Below are 12061 nucleotides of genomic sequence, written 5' to 3' on the forward strand. Positions count from 1 at the left end.
TCACTTTCACCTTCGATTGATTGCATAATAACGAAAACAATGATGATAACGATGGCGATGATGTTGATGAAAACAAACAGGTCTAACAAAACAAAAAAAAGTCTGAAGTAACTTTACATTCAAAGCGACTACATTAGATGAATCCAACACTTGTATCAAAATCACAAAAAGTAATCTTAAGCAGTTCAAATGCCTTTTTCTGATAAATCAGTAATCATGCAAGTACAGCTCTTCTCTTTCCTGATGTTTATTCAACTGTGATTGTCGACCCATTAATATCAATGTATCAAGAAATTTCGTTTATCATCTTCACCCTTTGATTTCCATCTTTACTGGGTGATTAGCATCGATATAAACAGTTATTGTATACCTTTGGAGTCACGTTTGCTCTGCTCTTGTGAAATATCACTTTCATCTTTTTGAGCCGAATGTCTTCTTCTTCTTTCTTTGTTTCAATACAAAAATCTTTGATATATCTCCTCATGATAACTGTTTCTTGAATCTTGTGCATGTATTCAATTATGTCTTCATTACTTTGTCATTTTCAGATAAAAATGAATCTTGACTCCGATAACTTGACAAGATAAACCTATGGAAGAGTAAACCATAAAGAGATGAGAAGACCAAAAATAATGTTGATGTTGATGTGGATATAAGAGATGAGAGTCAATGAAATATACTGGAATTCAAGCTCTAACGATGAGGAAGATGATTAAATCAATTATTAAACTTACACCAAAACAGGAATCAAATTTTCTTCTCTAGAGGGAAAAGAGAAAAGCTAAGGTAAGATTAATTCACACTTGAAACTTTTAATAACTGAAGATGGCTGATAATTATGAATATCAAACTACAACCTTGAATATGAAACTCAATCTGGATGATTAAACCTTGAACAATCTCAGTATGTTGTCATTCAACCTTTCTGTCACTCATTGATGCCAGTGCGATCTAATGTTAAACGGTTTGCATAAACTGTATCCTTTTTCCATAGCAAATTGCGTTCGAGTTGTTTTCCACCACACTTTAAGACTGTTAAGATTGAAACTTGAGAGGGTTGCAAAATTATTATTATTGATGTATATCATGTGCGCTTGAATGATCTGTTATTGATAAGAAAGAATCGCTTTTTCATTTCTTTGTACATTGTGCGTTGAAATGTTTTGCGAATGAATCATGTTTTACTGAATTTGCATGTTTTCGTTGACTGAGATTGGATTTCATTGCAAAATAAAACAAATCAATTGGTATAAGATACGAAATACGCTGCTGCCTGACATGATAATAACATATTTATTTGTTCAAGTCAACTAGTTTAGTATACATTCAAGTAAAATCTATTTAACACTGTGATTAAAGGTTTGTTTTTTGGATAAGCTGATTGAGTAAACATTTAGTACATAGAAAACACTAATCAGACAAGCATTGAAAGGGTTATCGTGCTTATAAATGTAAGTATAAAATTATTGGACAAACCTGATGGATATTAATTATAATAAATATATAATAATTTAAGTATTTATCTATCCTTTATTAGAATTACTCGATGTATTTGAACCAATGAAGAGCTAATTGAAACCATTAAATGATGGTGATATTTACGATAATTTAAAACATTTGCATATAATTATATCATTTTAGTATTTTAGTAAAGGTTTAACCTCAATCACTATTATTTTTTCATCCTATTACGAAAGATATCGATATCGTAAACTACTCGATATGATAGCAAATCCAAACAGATACACAGTAAATTATTGAATAGCCCCTCAAACCCTTAGGTCTTATGATTAAAGTTTTAATTGTTATAAAGATATTATCAAGAAAATAGCCTATTTGCGAAAGGTTAACTTTCTTAGCAAAATTGTAGGTGATAATATTAATTTTTAAGGTGTTTCCAACAATAAATCTAGATTTTGTCATTAAGATTTGTGATTTTTTACATTTTTGCCCAATGAATAGCATTGCCGTGTGAATAAGCTACTTTTAAGATACAAACAATTTGAATCAGAAATTACAGCGAGTGGCGAAACCTGTTGGATTTTTTCAGCACTCAACTCCAAACTGTAATTTCTGTAATTATGTTTCAGTACATAAAATGGATTGAAGAGAGTTTTACATTTCACATTTTACTATTATATTTTACCTTTACAACAAATAAATTGAACGCAAGTAAATTTTAACGTAAGGAAGACTAAACCTCTGATTATTTTCAAGTACTATATCTTGCTATTGACTAGATTCTCGTAACAAGCACCATTAAAAGCTTATTTATGCATTAATAGAGTATTTCAATAGATTGAGTTAGAACCATATCGATTGCAAACAGCATACAAGGCACTAGTCAATCTTGAACAATCTGAGTGTTTAGTCGTTGAGAAACTGTTTACGTTACCATTAATTATTCAACAAATCACAATTTATCATTTCAATCTAATTCTGTTAGGTTATCGTATTCAAATAATTATCTCTCATTTCGTATAAAAAGACTAGAATGAATACAGAGGCTAGTTTTGAGAAACACAACTTCGTTCAAGATGTTGCGTTCATCATTAAGCAGTTTTATTCTATTAATTTCAATCAGTTGGTGTTCAGTCTTGTGTAGTCCCTACGATTTTTTGCGCTCTAATTATGGTAAAGATCCAGATGAAAGAGGAACTCCATGTGAATTGATCCAGTCTCGAGGTTTTATTTGCGAAAATCATTGGATTAGAACAGATGATGATTATATACTTTCAGTTCAAAGAATAATTAATCCTGTTCTCAGGCAAAGAGGAAAAACCCCAATCAAGCCTTACGTGCTCCAACATGGTCTATTTGGATCTGCAGCTCATTTCCTTACTAATGCTCCAGGAGGCTTTGCTGATGATTGGACTGCTAAGTCTTTAGATACCAAATCTTTGCAAGATGAAGGTCGAAATTTGGCTTATCTATTAGCTAACTTTAACTACGACGTTTGGTTACCAAACTCAAGAGGAAATAAATACTCAACAAACCACACAACCCTCAATCCAAATAAATGTAAGGAATTGATGCTTTCTCACGCTCTACAAACGGATAATCCTCAAATTGAGTAAATCAATCATCTCTTTTTAATTTTTATAGTCGCTGACAAATTTTGGCAATTTTCTTTCGATCAGATGATTGCTTATGATGCACCAGCAGTTATAAATTATATCTTGTATAAAACCAACTCAAGTGAGTCTTCATTATTAGTTTTATAGTATCTCTAACTAATCATTTTTTACTTGATCTTTTCCATGTCTCAGCATCTCTCGGTTGGATTGGTCACTCTCAAGGTACAACTATCATGTTCGGTTTATTGTCAGAAAAGCCTGAATATGCAGCTAAAGTAGAGCCATTCATTGCATTAGCACCAGTGGCACACGTCACTCATATAGAATCACCTCTTCGAGCCTTAGCTAGCTTACGAGGTTTAAAAGACATGTTCTATCTTTTTCCAAACAGATTAACAATTCCACAGGAACTACAAAATGAAATGGCTGAAAAATGTGATAGATCTAAACTCCGTGATGCTTGTTCAATTCCTTTATTCTTAGCTTGCGGTTATAATCCAAGTCAACTGAACTATACTCGTTTACCTGTTTACATTACTCAAGGCTTTGCTGAAACTTCCAACTGGGATTTACTTCATTTTGCGCAAAATATTGTCAACAAAGGTTTTTACAAATTTGACCATGGAAAGGCACATAATTTATATTATCACTACTCTCTAAAACCTCCAGCTTATGATTTAGGTGCTATAAAGTCGAAATCAATTTTCCTTTTTACTTCTCTCAATGATTTATTAGCAAGTCCGCAAGACGTTCAAACTTTGAGAAAATCTATGGAAGGTAAGAAACAGACTTTATGCCAATTTAATCACAAAAATAATAAAATCCGTATTCCATTTAAATATAGTGAAAGTGGTCGAGTACAGTGTATCTGATCCTTCATTTAACCATATGGACTTCATTTGGGCAAAGGATGTATATCATTTACTTTATAAACGAGTGCTCAAAACTATGAAAAAATTCGATCAAAGTAATCAAAAACAGCCGAATGATTTTTGATCTTAAAAATGCTTATCTTATAATGACAATTTAATTATACTCTTAAAAAATTGTTCAATTATCATTCTAAATAAATACATAAATTCATTAATGCTTATCAAATTTTTTTACTTGAAATGCTATCAGATTTTTTCTATTTTTAAATTAAAGAGTTATTTCAATACTTCAAATTAAGAATATTGCCAGACCCGGGATTGGGTTACAATAAGAGGTGATAAATAAAAAATGAGACGGTTTTGTAAAGGATGAGAGCGGATCCCATTCAAAATTTGCCTCCTACCCGATTTTGATAAAATTTTGTATAATGATAGAGCACATCTAGCTCTACAATGTTGTTCATTAAGATATTTCGCTAGGCCTAATAAATCGGCAGATATCGGTAAACAATCGAAAAAAACTTTAAAGCCATTTTGAGGCCGAAGCACTTATCCGATTTTAGTTTCGATAAACTTTTTGGATTCGGCATAACCTGTTATTTGGCATGTTATTTAGTTGATAAAATAAAATATTTTTTTTCCATTCAGGTGAAAACGACAGCAACCTTTTAACGTGGCCTAAGAGCTAAATCGCCCGTGAGGAAAACAATTTCATTACTTTTTCTATTTAGTTTTTTATGCTCTATCGATTGATAAATGTTTCATACCCACTATCGCTATGCGTTTTCTGTCAAATCGAGAAAAACTTAGTGAAAGCGGATAAAACGGCCTAAAGTGTATCATACACTGATTTTTCAACTTTTTTGTTTCGATAACATGTATAACTTTGCCTGACAATTGTATTGACATGAAAAAAAACTTGACTATCGATACTCTTTTTCTAGATAGAAATGACAGTTTTATTCATTGCTCTGAAAAGCAGTCAAGATTGATATTGAGGAAAGATAAGAATATTTTTCTAGTGTATTTTTTGTTAAGGAGTTTAATGGTAATAAACACCATCAACTTTTTTCTATACAATGGAGGATAATATTGAAAAACTGAAATGAGAAACTCCAATGTCACTGCATACCATTCTAGATGCTTGCGAGGAAAAGGTTTTTGTCAATTTTCATATGTATTTTTTAGTGGGAAATTCAAAAATGTAAAGCACCATACGGGTCATTTTATGCATTCTCAGTGAATTTTAGAAAAACTGAAATGAAAAACTCCAATCCCTTTACATACTATTATAGATGCTTGCGAGGAAAAGGTTTTTGTCAATTTTCATATGTATTTTTTAGTCCGCAATACAAAAATGTAAAGCACCATATAGGTGATGCTATGCATTCTCAAGATATTTTAGAAAAACAGAAATGAAAATTGCCAATGACTCTTCATACCATTCTAGATGCTTGGGTTAACAAAACTGTTGGTTTAATTGATGTGATTGATGTATGCTTAAAGCGGTGATGATGCGTTGAAATAAGTTCAATAAAATAATTGTTGATCAAGCAGTATGCTTTTAAAACACGATTGACACACAGTCAAGTATTACTAGAAATACTTCTAATTAAGATAGACAAATAGAGTTACTATTAGTAAAACAATTTTATTTAAAGTTGAAGTAAGTTTGAAGTTGACACACAGTCAATGACTTGTTTACAATGAATTTCCACAAAGGAATAAGACACACAGTCGGACAGAGTAACAATGGATGATACACACATACGTTTTAGGTTGGAGAAACTTCAGTTTATAAAGGAAGTTCGGGAGATGGTGTTTGACTCACTGAGTCCTCTAAGGGTTCATCTAATGTTAATTAGTGACCCTTTACAATTTGAGTTGAAAGACGTTAAGACCAAAATGGCAGTTGGAATTAACTTACAGATGTTCAAAGTAAACAAGTAAGGTCAAAAATAAGTTGAGTTAAAGATTAGTAAAAGCTTAGAAAGAGTTGAGAACAAGTTTGACAGTGAAAGTTTAAACCTTTAGTGCCTTTAGCTTTCATCAAGTTTTCTTCAACTTGCATACCCCTGGAAATCTCAATACTTATACTTTTATCGGTTTTCACGTACTTGGCTATCGACAACATGTTTGTCTTTGACTTATATCAAGACATGTAGCACTCTAACTTGGATCAAGACAAGCTCGCCTGCAAGTTTTACTAAGTTTTCTTCAACTTGCATACCCCTGGAGTTCTCAATACTTATACTTTTGGTAAGACTTTAGTATGACACCCCCTCTGATCATGATGAAATTTTGCATACATAATTATTTTGTTATAAACAATTCATTGATGAAGTCTTAACTTGCGGAAATCAGTACTTCCAGTTATACCGGAAATATACGATATCTCAGCTAATACACAATATAATTGCATATCGATATCTTTATCATATAGAACTCGCCTCGAGCTTTCGAATGCTAGGTCATATTTGAGGTTTCGCACATGCGCCGAGCAGCAAAAAATAAAATTGCTTTAGAAAGCATGAAATTATACGTTAAAGGCGAGTTGTAATCCCAAAGCATTTCAATAGTGGATTAAGCATCCACTAGATGGCGATATCTGCAAATATGATGCTTTTGAAAAAGTTTAGCTTCATTCACTGGCTTTTCGTTCTTTGAACTGTGCACATCACTTTTTCTGTCCAAATTTTTCTTTTTATTTTTGCTAACTTTCTCTAGTCATCAAACTAGTCATGCGTTGTTCGCACAGAGCATTAGAAAATATTCTCAATTCTGGTTCTGCCTGTGATTTTGCGCGGTCCAAAGGTATTTTAAGATCCTCCTTGGAATGTCCTCAACACCGGTGCCAAATGAAACTTTATCCCGCTAGAAGACCATTTGGAACTTTCCGTTGTCCGCAGAAAAAACAACATTCTGCTGGAAGACCGAGTGAAAGGAGCTGTGCTTGGGGCACTTGGTTTGAAAACCAAAATTTGAAAATTGAATTTACGCTACGCGCCGTTTTGACCTAAGCCGAGGGGGGTGGGGTAGGGCCTAACAAGCGCACAGTGCATTGTTTTAGGATGAATGCCCGTAGTAGCCTTAGTCTTTCGTTGATGATGTCTGTTTCTTCACCTGGTGTTGAAACAACTCATGGATTGGCTGGCTTTTGGTGGTTTGTTGGTAAAAGTGGCAAGCTTACGTTAACCTAGTGATTCTGTGGTCAGTAGATCGGTACTCTATCCGACCCGTCTTGAAACACGGACCAAGGAGTCTAACATGTATGCAAGCTGATCAGTCTTGTTTAGGCTTGAAAGGCGAATTGAAAGAAATTGATATGATGTATGCTTGTAAGAGTATACCGCAATATCAGCCCGTGATATATCCACTTTACCGAGATTTTCGCGGAGCACTAGTATATATGTTAGTACCCGAAAGATGGTGAACTAAGCCCGGACAAGATGAAGCCAGAGGAAACTCTGGTGGAGGTCTGTAGCGATTCTGACGTGCAAATCGATCGTCAGATCCGGGTTTAGGGGCGAAAGACTAATCGAACCGTCTAGTAGCTGGTTTCTTCCGAAGTTTCCCTCAGGATAGCTGGCACCAATGGAAGTACCAGTAGCATCCGGTAGAGCGAATGATTAGAGGTCTTGGGGCCGAAATGGCCTCAACCTATTCTCAAACTCCTAATGGGTGCGAAGTTCAACTTGTTAAACTTTTAAAGCTGAACATACTTTGTATGATGGTGCCCAGTGGGCCATTTTTGGTAAGCAGAACTGGCGCTGTGGGATGAACCAAACGTTAGGTTAAGGTGCCCGATGCTGACGCTAATGAGATCCCATGAAAGGTGTTGGTTGCTAAAGACAGCAGGACGGTGGCCATGGAAGTTGGAATCCGCTAAGGAGTGTGTAACAACTCACCTGCCGAAGCAACTAGCCCTGAAAATGGATGGCGCTCAAGCGTTGAACCTATACCTAACCGTTAAGGCAATCATATATATTATTTATCATGATATAAGCTTTAACGAGTAGGAAGAATGTAGTGATAGCGTCGAAGGTGTCTGACGTAAGTCAGCCTGGAGCTTTCACTATTACAGATCTTGGTGGTAGTAGCAAATACTCAAGTGAGACCCTTGAGGACCAATGTGGAGAAGGGTTCCATGTGAACAGTAGTTGAACATGGGTCAGTCGGTCCTAAGCGATGGGGAGAAATCCCTAACCAAAGTCCCAGATACAATTAATTCAGTTAATAAATCAATAAATCAATAAATTCAGTTATTCAATTAATAAATCAATGCAGATTTAGGATACTTATTAAAAGTCCCACGGTGGCAAAGATACATCTTCAAGCGGTGGATCACTCGAATTACCAATCGATGAAGAACGTAGCTAGCTACGATAATCGGTGCGAATTGCAGGACACGCCGAGCACTTGAGCTTCCAACGCACATTGCGGCTTTCGGGTCTTTTCCGAGGTCACATCTGTCTGAGAGTTGAGATGTAAAATAATCAACAAAACACTTGCATACTACCATATATGCATTGTTTTGAGAGGATTGTATATTTATATGCATGAATCTTGATGTTTTATTCCTTTTCTTAATTGCAATTCGTTGCAATTTAGTAAGGAGAATCTCAAATCTACTTGTTTCACATGATAAATTTTGTGTACAATGCATATTTCATCTCTGCAAGCAGTATATATGAATAGATACTAGCATGAGATTCTAAGGTTAGTCGCCTATCTGACGACGCTAAAGTCGTATTGCAGATAACTATGGTGATCAACTAACCTGTTAACTGATGAATCTTCTTGCACTTGTATAAATCGTACAAATAGTAGCTATTTCATTCTGTTAAAGCAGACCTAAGAAGTAATGCAAAGGCAAAATTTGTGCAAACATTAAAGTAGATTTACGTTGCTTGCTTGCAAACAACACAAATAAACATTAATCAACTTAATCAATATTTTTGATCTCAGATCAGGTGAGGTTACCCGCCGAATTTAAGCATATAATTCAGCGGAGGAAAAGAAATCAAATGAGATTCCCTGAGTAACGGCGAGTGAAAAGGGATGAGTCCGGCGCAAAGGTTTTCCATTGAAAGGTGGAAAGCGGTGCTGCGTAATGGCTAGAGTCACGATTATTTCAACTAAATCTGCAAGTCCCTCTGACAAGGGCCCTCTTCCCAGAGACGGTTCTAGGCCGGTGGCAGATCTTGGTTAATGGAATATCGATTACTGGCTTTAGTCGCGGATAGAGTCAGATTGCTTGAGAGTGCAATCCAAATTAGGAGGTAAACTCCTCCTAAGACTAAATACGATGGTAATATCGATAGCAAACAAGTACCGTGAGGGAAAGTTGCAAAGTACTTTGAAGAGAGAGTTCAAAAGGACGTGAAACCGCTTGTAGAGAAACGGATAGAACCACGAAGTGTAGCTGAGAGGAGAACTCAGCTCCTCTTGTGTATTGTTGCCTTTTTCTATTCAGTGCTAAGAATGCTTTACAGCGTTCCAAGATCAGTAGGTTAAGGGGTAACTTTTAGCCTGCCCTTGGATCTTGGTATTGATAGGAGGAGTGCAATATGTGCATGAGGAGTGCATTTTCTCAACTCTCGTGCTCAAACCACGACCAATGTGAAGGAGAGTGCAAAACTCTTGTTCAAGTGATAACAGCAAGGTGTACTAAACACACACCTAATCAGCATTTAGTTTTCACAGCTACTAATATTCCTTGCGTTGTTAGACTTAGCCTGTGAGCTAGTGTTGGCAACTGTTACCACAGTCACATTGGAGATGAATCTCTGCTTATGCAGGGTCAACAATGCTTGTCATCTGCTCTGACGAATCCGACTAGTCTTTCGTTGATGATGTCTGTTTCTTCACCTGGTGTTGAAACAACTCATGGATTGGCTGGCTTTTGGTGGTTTGTTGGTAAAAGTGGCAAGCTTACGTTAACCTAGTGATTCTGTGGTCAGTAGATCGGTACTCTATCCGACCCGTCTTGAAACACGGACCAAGGAGTCTAACATGTATGCAAGCTGATCAGTCTTGTTTAGGCTTGAAAGGCGAATTGAAAGAAATTGATATGATGTATGCTTGTAAGAGTATACCGCAATATCAGCCCGTGATATATCCACTTTACCGAGATTTTCGCGGAGCACTAGTATATATGTTAGTACCCGAAAGATGGTGAACTAAGCCCGGACAAGATGAAGCCAGAGGAAACTCTGGTGGAGGTCTGTAGCGATTCTGACGTGCAAATCGATCGTCAGATCCGGGTTTAGGGGCGAAAGACTAATCGAACCGTCTAGTAGCTGGTTTCTTCCGAAGTTTCCCTCAGGATAGCTGGCACCAATGGAAGTACCAGTAGCATCCGGTAGAGCGAATGATTAGAGGTCTTGGGGCCGAAATGGCCTCAACCTATTCTCAAACTCCTAATGGGTGCGAAGTTCAACTTGTTAAACTTTTAAAGCTGAACATACTTTGTATGATGGTGCCCAGTGGGCCATTTTTGGTAAGCAGAACTGGCGCTGTGGGATGAACCAAACGTTAGGTTAAGGTGCCCGATGCTGACGCTAATGAGATCCCATGAAAGGTGTTGGTTGCTAAAGACAGCAGGACGGTGGCCATGGAAGTTGGAATCCGCTAAGGAGTGTGTAACAACTCACCTGCCGAAGCAACTAGCCCTGAAAATGGATGGCGCTCAAGCGTTGAACCTATACCTAACCGTTAAGGCAATCATATATATTATTTATCATGATATAAGCTTTAACGAGTAGGAAGAATGTAGTGATAGCGTCGAAGGTGTCTGACGTAAGTCAGCCTGGAGCTTTCACTATTACAGATCTTGGTGGTAGTAGCAAATACTCAAGTGAGACCCTTGAGGACCAATGTGGAGAAGGGTTCCATGTGAACAGTAGTTGAACATGGGTCAGTCGGTCCTAAGCGATGGGGAGAAATCCCTAACCAAAGTCCCAGATACAATTAATTCAGTTAATAAATCAATAAATCAATAAATTCAGTTATTCAATTAATAAATCAATGCAGATTTAGGATACTTATTAAAAGTCCCACGGTGGCAAAGATACATCTTCAAGCGGTGGATCACTCGAATTACCAATCGATGAAGAACGTAGCTAGCTACGATAATCGGTGCGAATTGCAGGACACGCCGAGCACTTGAGCTTCCAACGCACATTGCGGCTTTCGGGTCTTTTCCGAGGTCACATCTGTCTGAGAGTTGAGATGTAAAATAATCAACAAAACACTTGCATACTACCATATATGCATTGTTTTGAGAGGATTGTATATTTATATGCATGAATCTTGATGTTTTATTCCTTTTCTTAATTGCAATTCGTTGCAATTTAGTAAGGAGAATCTCAAATCTACTTGTTTCACATGATAAATTTTGTGTACAATGCATATTTCATCTCTGCAAGCAGTATATATGAATAGATACTAGCATGAGATTCTAAGGTTAGTCGCCTATCTGACGACGCTAAAGTCGTATTGCAGATAACTATGGTGATCAACTAACCTGTTAACTGATGAATCTTCTTGCACTTGTATAAATCGTACAAATAGTAGCTATTTCATTCTGTTAAAGCAGACCTAAGAAGTAATGCAAAGGCAAAATTTGTGCAAACATTAAAGTAGATTTACGTTGCTTGCTTGCAAACAACACAAATAAACATTAATCAACTTAATCAATATTTTTGATCTCAAATCAGGTGAGGTTACCCGCCGAATTTAAGCATATAATTCAGCGGAGGAAAAGAAATCAAATGAGATTCCCTGAGTAACGGCGAGTGAAAAGGGATGAGTCCGGCGCAAAGGTTTTCCATTGAAAGGTGGAAAGCGGTGCTGCGTAATGGCTAGAGTCACGATTATTTCAACTAAATCTGCAAGTCCCTCTGACAAGGGCCCTCTTCCCAGAGACGGTTCTAGGCCGGTGGCAGATCTTGGTTAATGGAATATCGATTACTGGCTTTAGTCGCGGATAGAGTCAGATTGCTTGAGAGTGCAATCCAAATTAGGAGGTAAACTCCTCCTAAGACTAAATACGATGGTAATATCGATAGCAAACAAGTACCGTGAGGGAAAGTTGCAAAGTACTTTGAA

The 12061-nt window shown here is 36.5% G+C and overlaps 1 protein-coding gene, 3 non-coding genes and 2 pseudogenes across 4 annotated transcripts in view; all 6 read left to right on the forward strand.

The window, feature by feature from the left end:
* Positions 1 to 104: 104 nt before the first annotated feature.
* LOC149092911 (gastric triacylglycerol lipase-like) lies at positions 105 to 4175 on the forward strand. The gene is made up of 4 exons (XM_089269989.1): positions 105 to 3021; positions 3106 to 3198; positions 3270 to 3854; positions 3922 to 4175. The coding sequence occupies exons 1-4, from the start codon at positions 2538 to 2540 to the stop codon at positions 4071 to 4073; spliced, it is 1314 nt and encodes a 437-aa protein (XP_089126115.1). The 5' UTR covers positions 105 to 2537; the 3' UTR covers positions 4074 to 4175.
* Positions 4176 to 7201: 3026 nt separating this feature from the next.
* On the forward strand, positions 7202 to 8041 carry LOC149092912 (large subunit ribosomal RNA; annotated as a pseudogene; the record flags this gene model as incomplete).
* Positions 8042 to 8277: 236 nt separating this feature from the next.
* LOC149092913 (5.8S ribosomal RNA) lies at positions 8278 to 8432 on the forward strand. Its single transcript, XR_016200433.1, has one exon. It is a non-coding gene; the product is annotated as a 5.8S ribosomal RNA (ribosomal RNA).
* A 1517-nt stretch (positions 8433 to 9949) lies between these two features.
* LOC149092914 (large subunit ribosomal RNA) lies at positions 9950 to 10789 on the forward strand (annotated as a pseudogene; the record flags this gene model as incomplete).
* A 236-nt stretch (positions 10790 to 11025) lies between these two features.
* LOC149092915 (5.8S ribosomal RNA) lies at positions 11026 to 11180 on the forward strand. The gene has a single exon (XR_016200474.1). It is a non-coding gene; the product is annotated as a 5.8S ribosomal RNA (ribosomal RNA).
* A 476-nt stretch (positions 11181 to 11656) lies between these two features.
* Positions 11657 to 12061, forward strand: part of LOC149092916 (large subunit ribosomal RNA) — a 4167-nt gene continuing 3762 nt past the window's right edge. The window contains exon 1 of the ribosomal RNA XR_016200458.1: positions 11657 to 12061. This exon is cut by the window's right edge and continues 3762 nt beyond it. This is a non-coding gene — a ribosomal RNA (large subunit ribosomal RNA).

The sequence above is a fragment of the Tetranychus urticae genome, unplaced genomic scaffold (assembly GCF_039701765.1).
Source record: "Tetranychus urticae isolate SD_2017Ah unplaced genomic scaffold, NJAU_TeUrti_SD_1.0 Scaffold_4, whole genome shotgun sequence".
NCBI lineage: Eukaryota > Metazoa > Arthropoda > Arachnida > Trombidiformes > Tetranychidae > Tetranychus > Tetranychus urticae.

Coding starts and splice junctions, on each gene's coding strand:
- LOC149092911 (XM_089269989.1), top strand. CDS start 2,538: ATGTTGCGTTCATCATTAAGCAGTTTTATTCTATTAATTTCAATCAGT. Junction 3,199..3,269: donor CTTGTATAAAACCAACTCAA/GTGAGTCTTCAT, acceptor TCCATGTCTCAG/CATCTCTCGGTTGGATTGGT. Junction 3,855..3,921: donor TTTGAGAAAATCTATGGAAG/GTAAGAAACAGA, acceptor ATTTAAATATAG/TGAAAGTGGTCGAGTACAGT.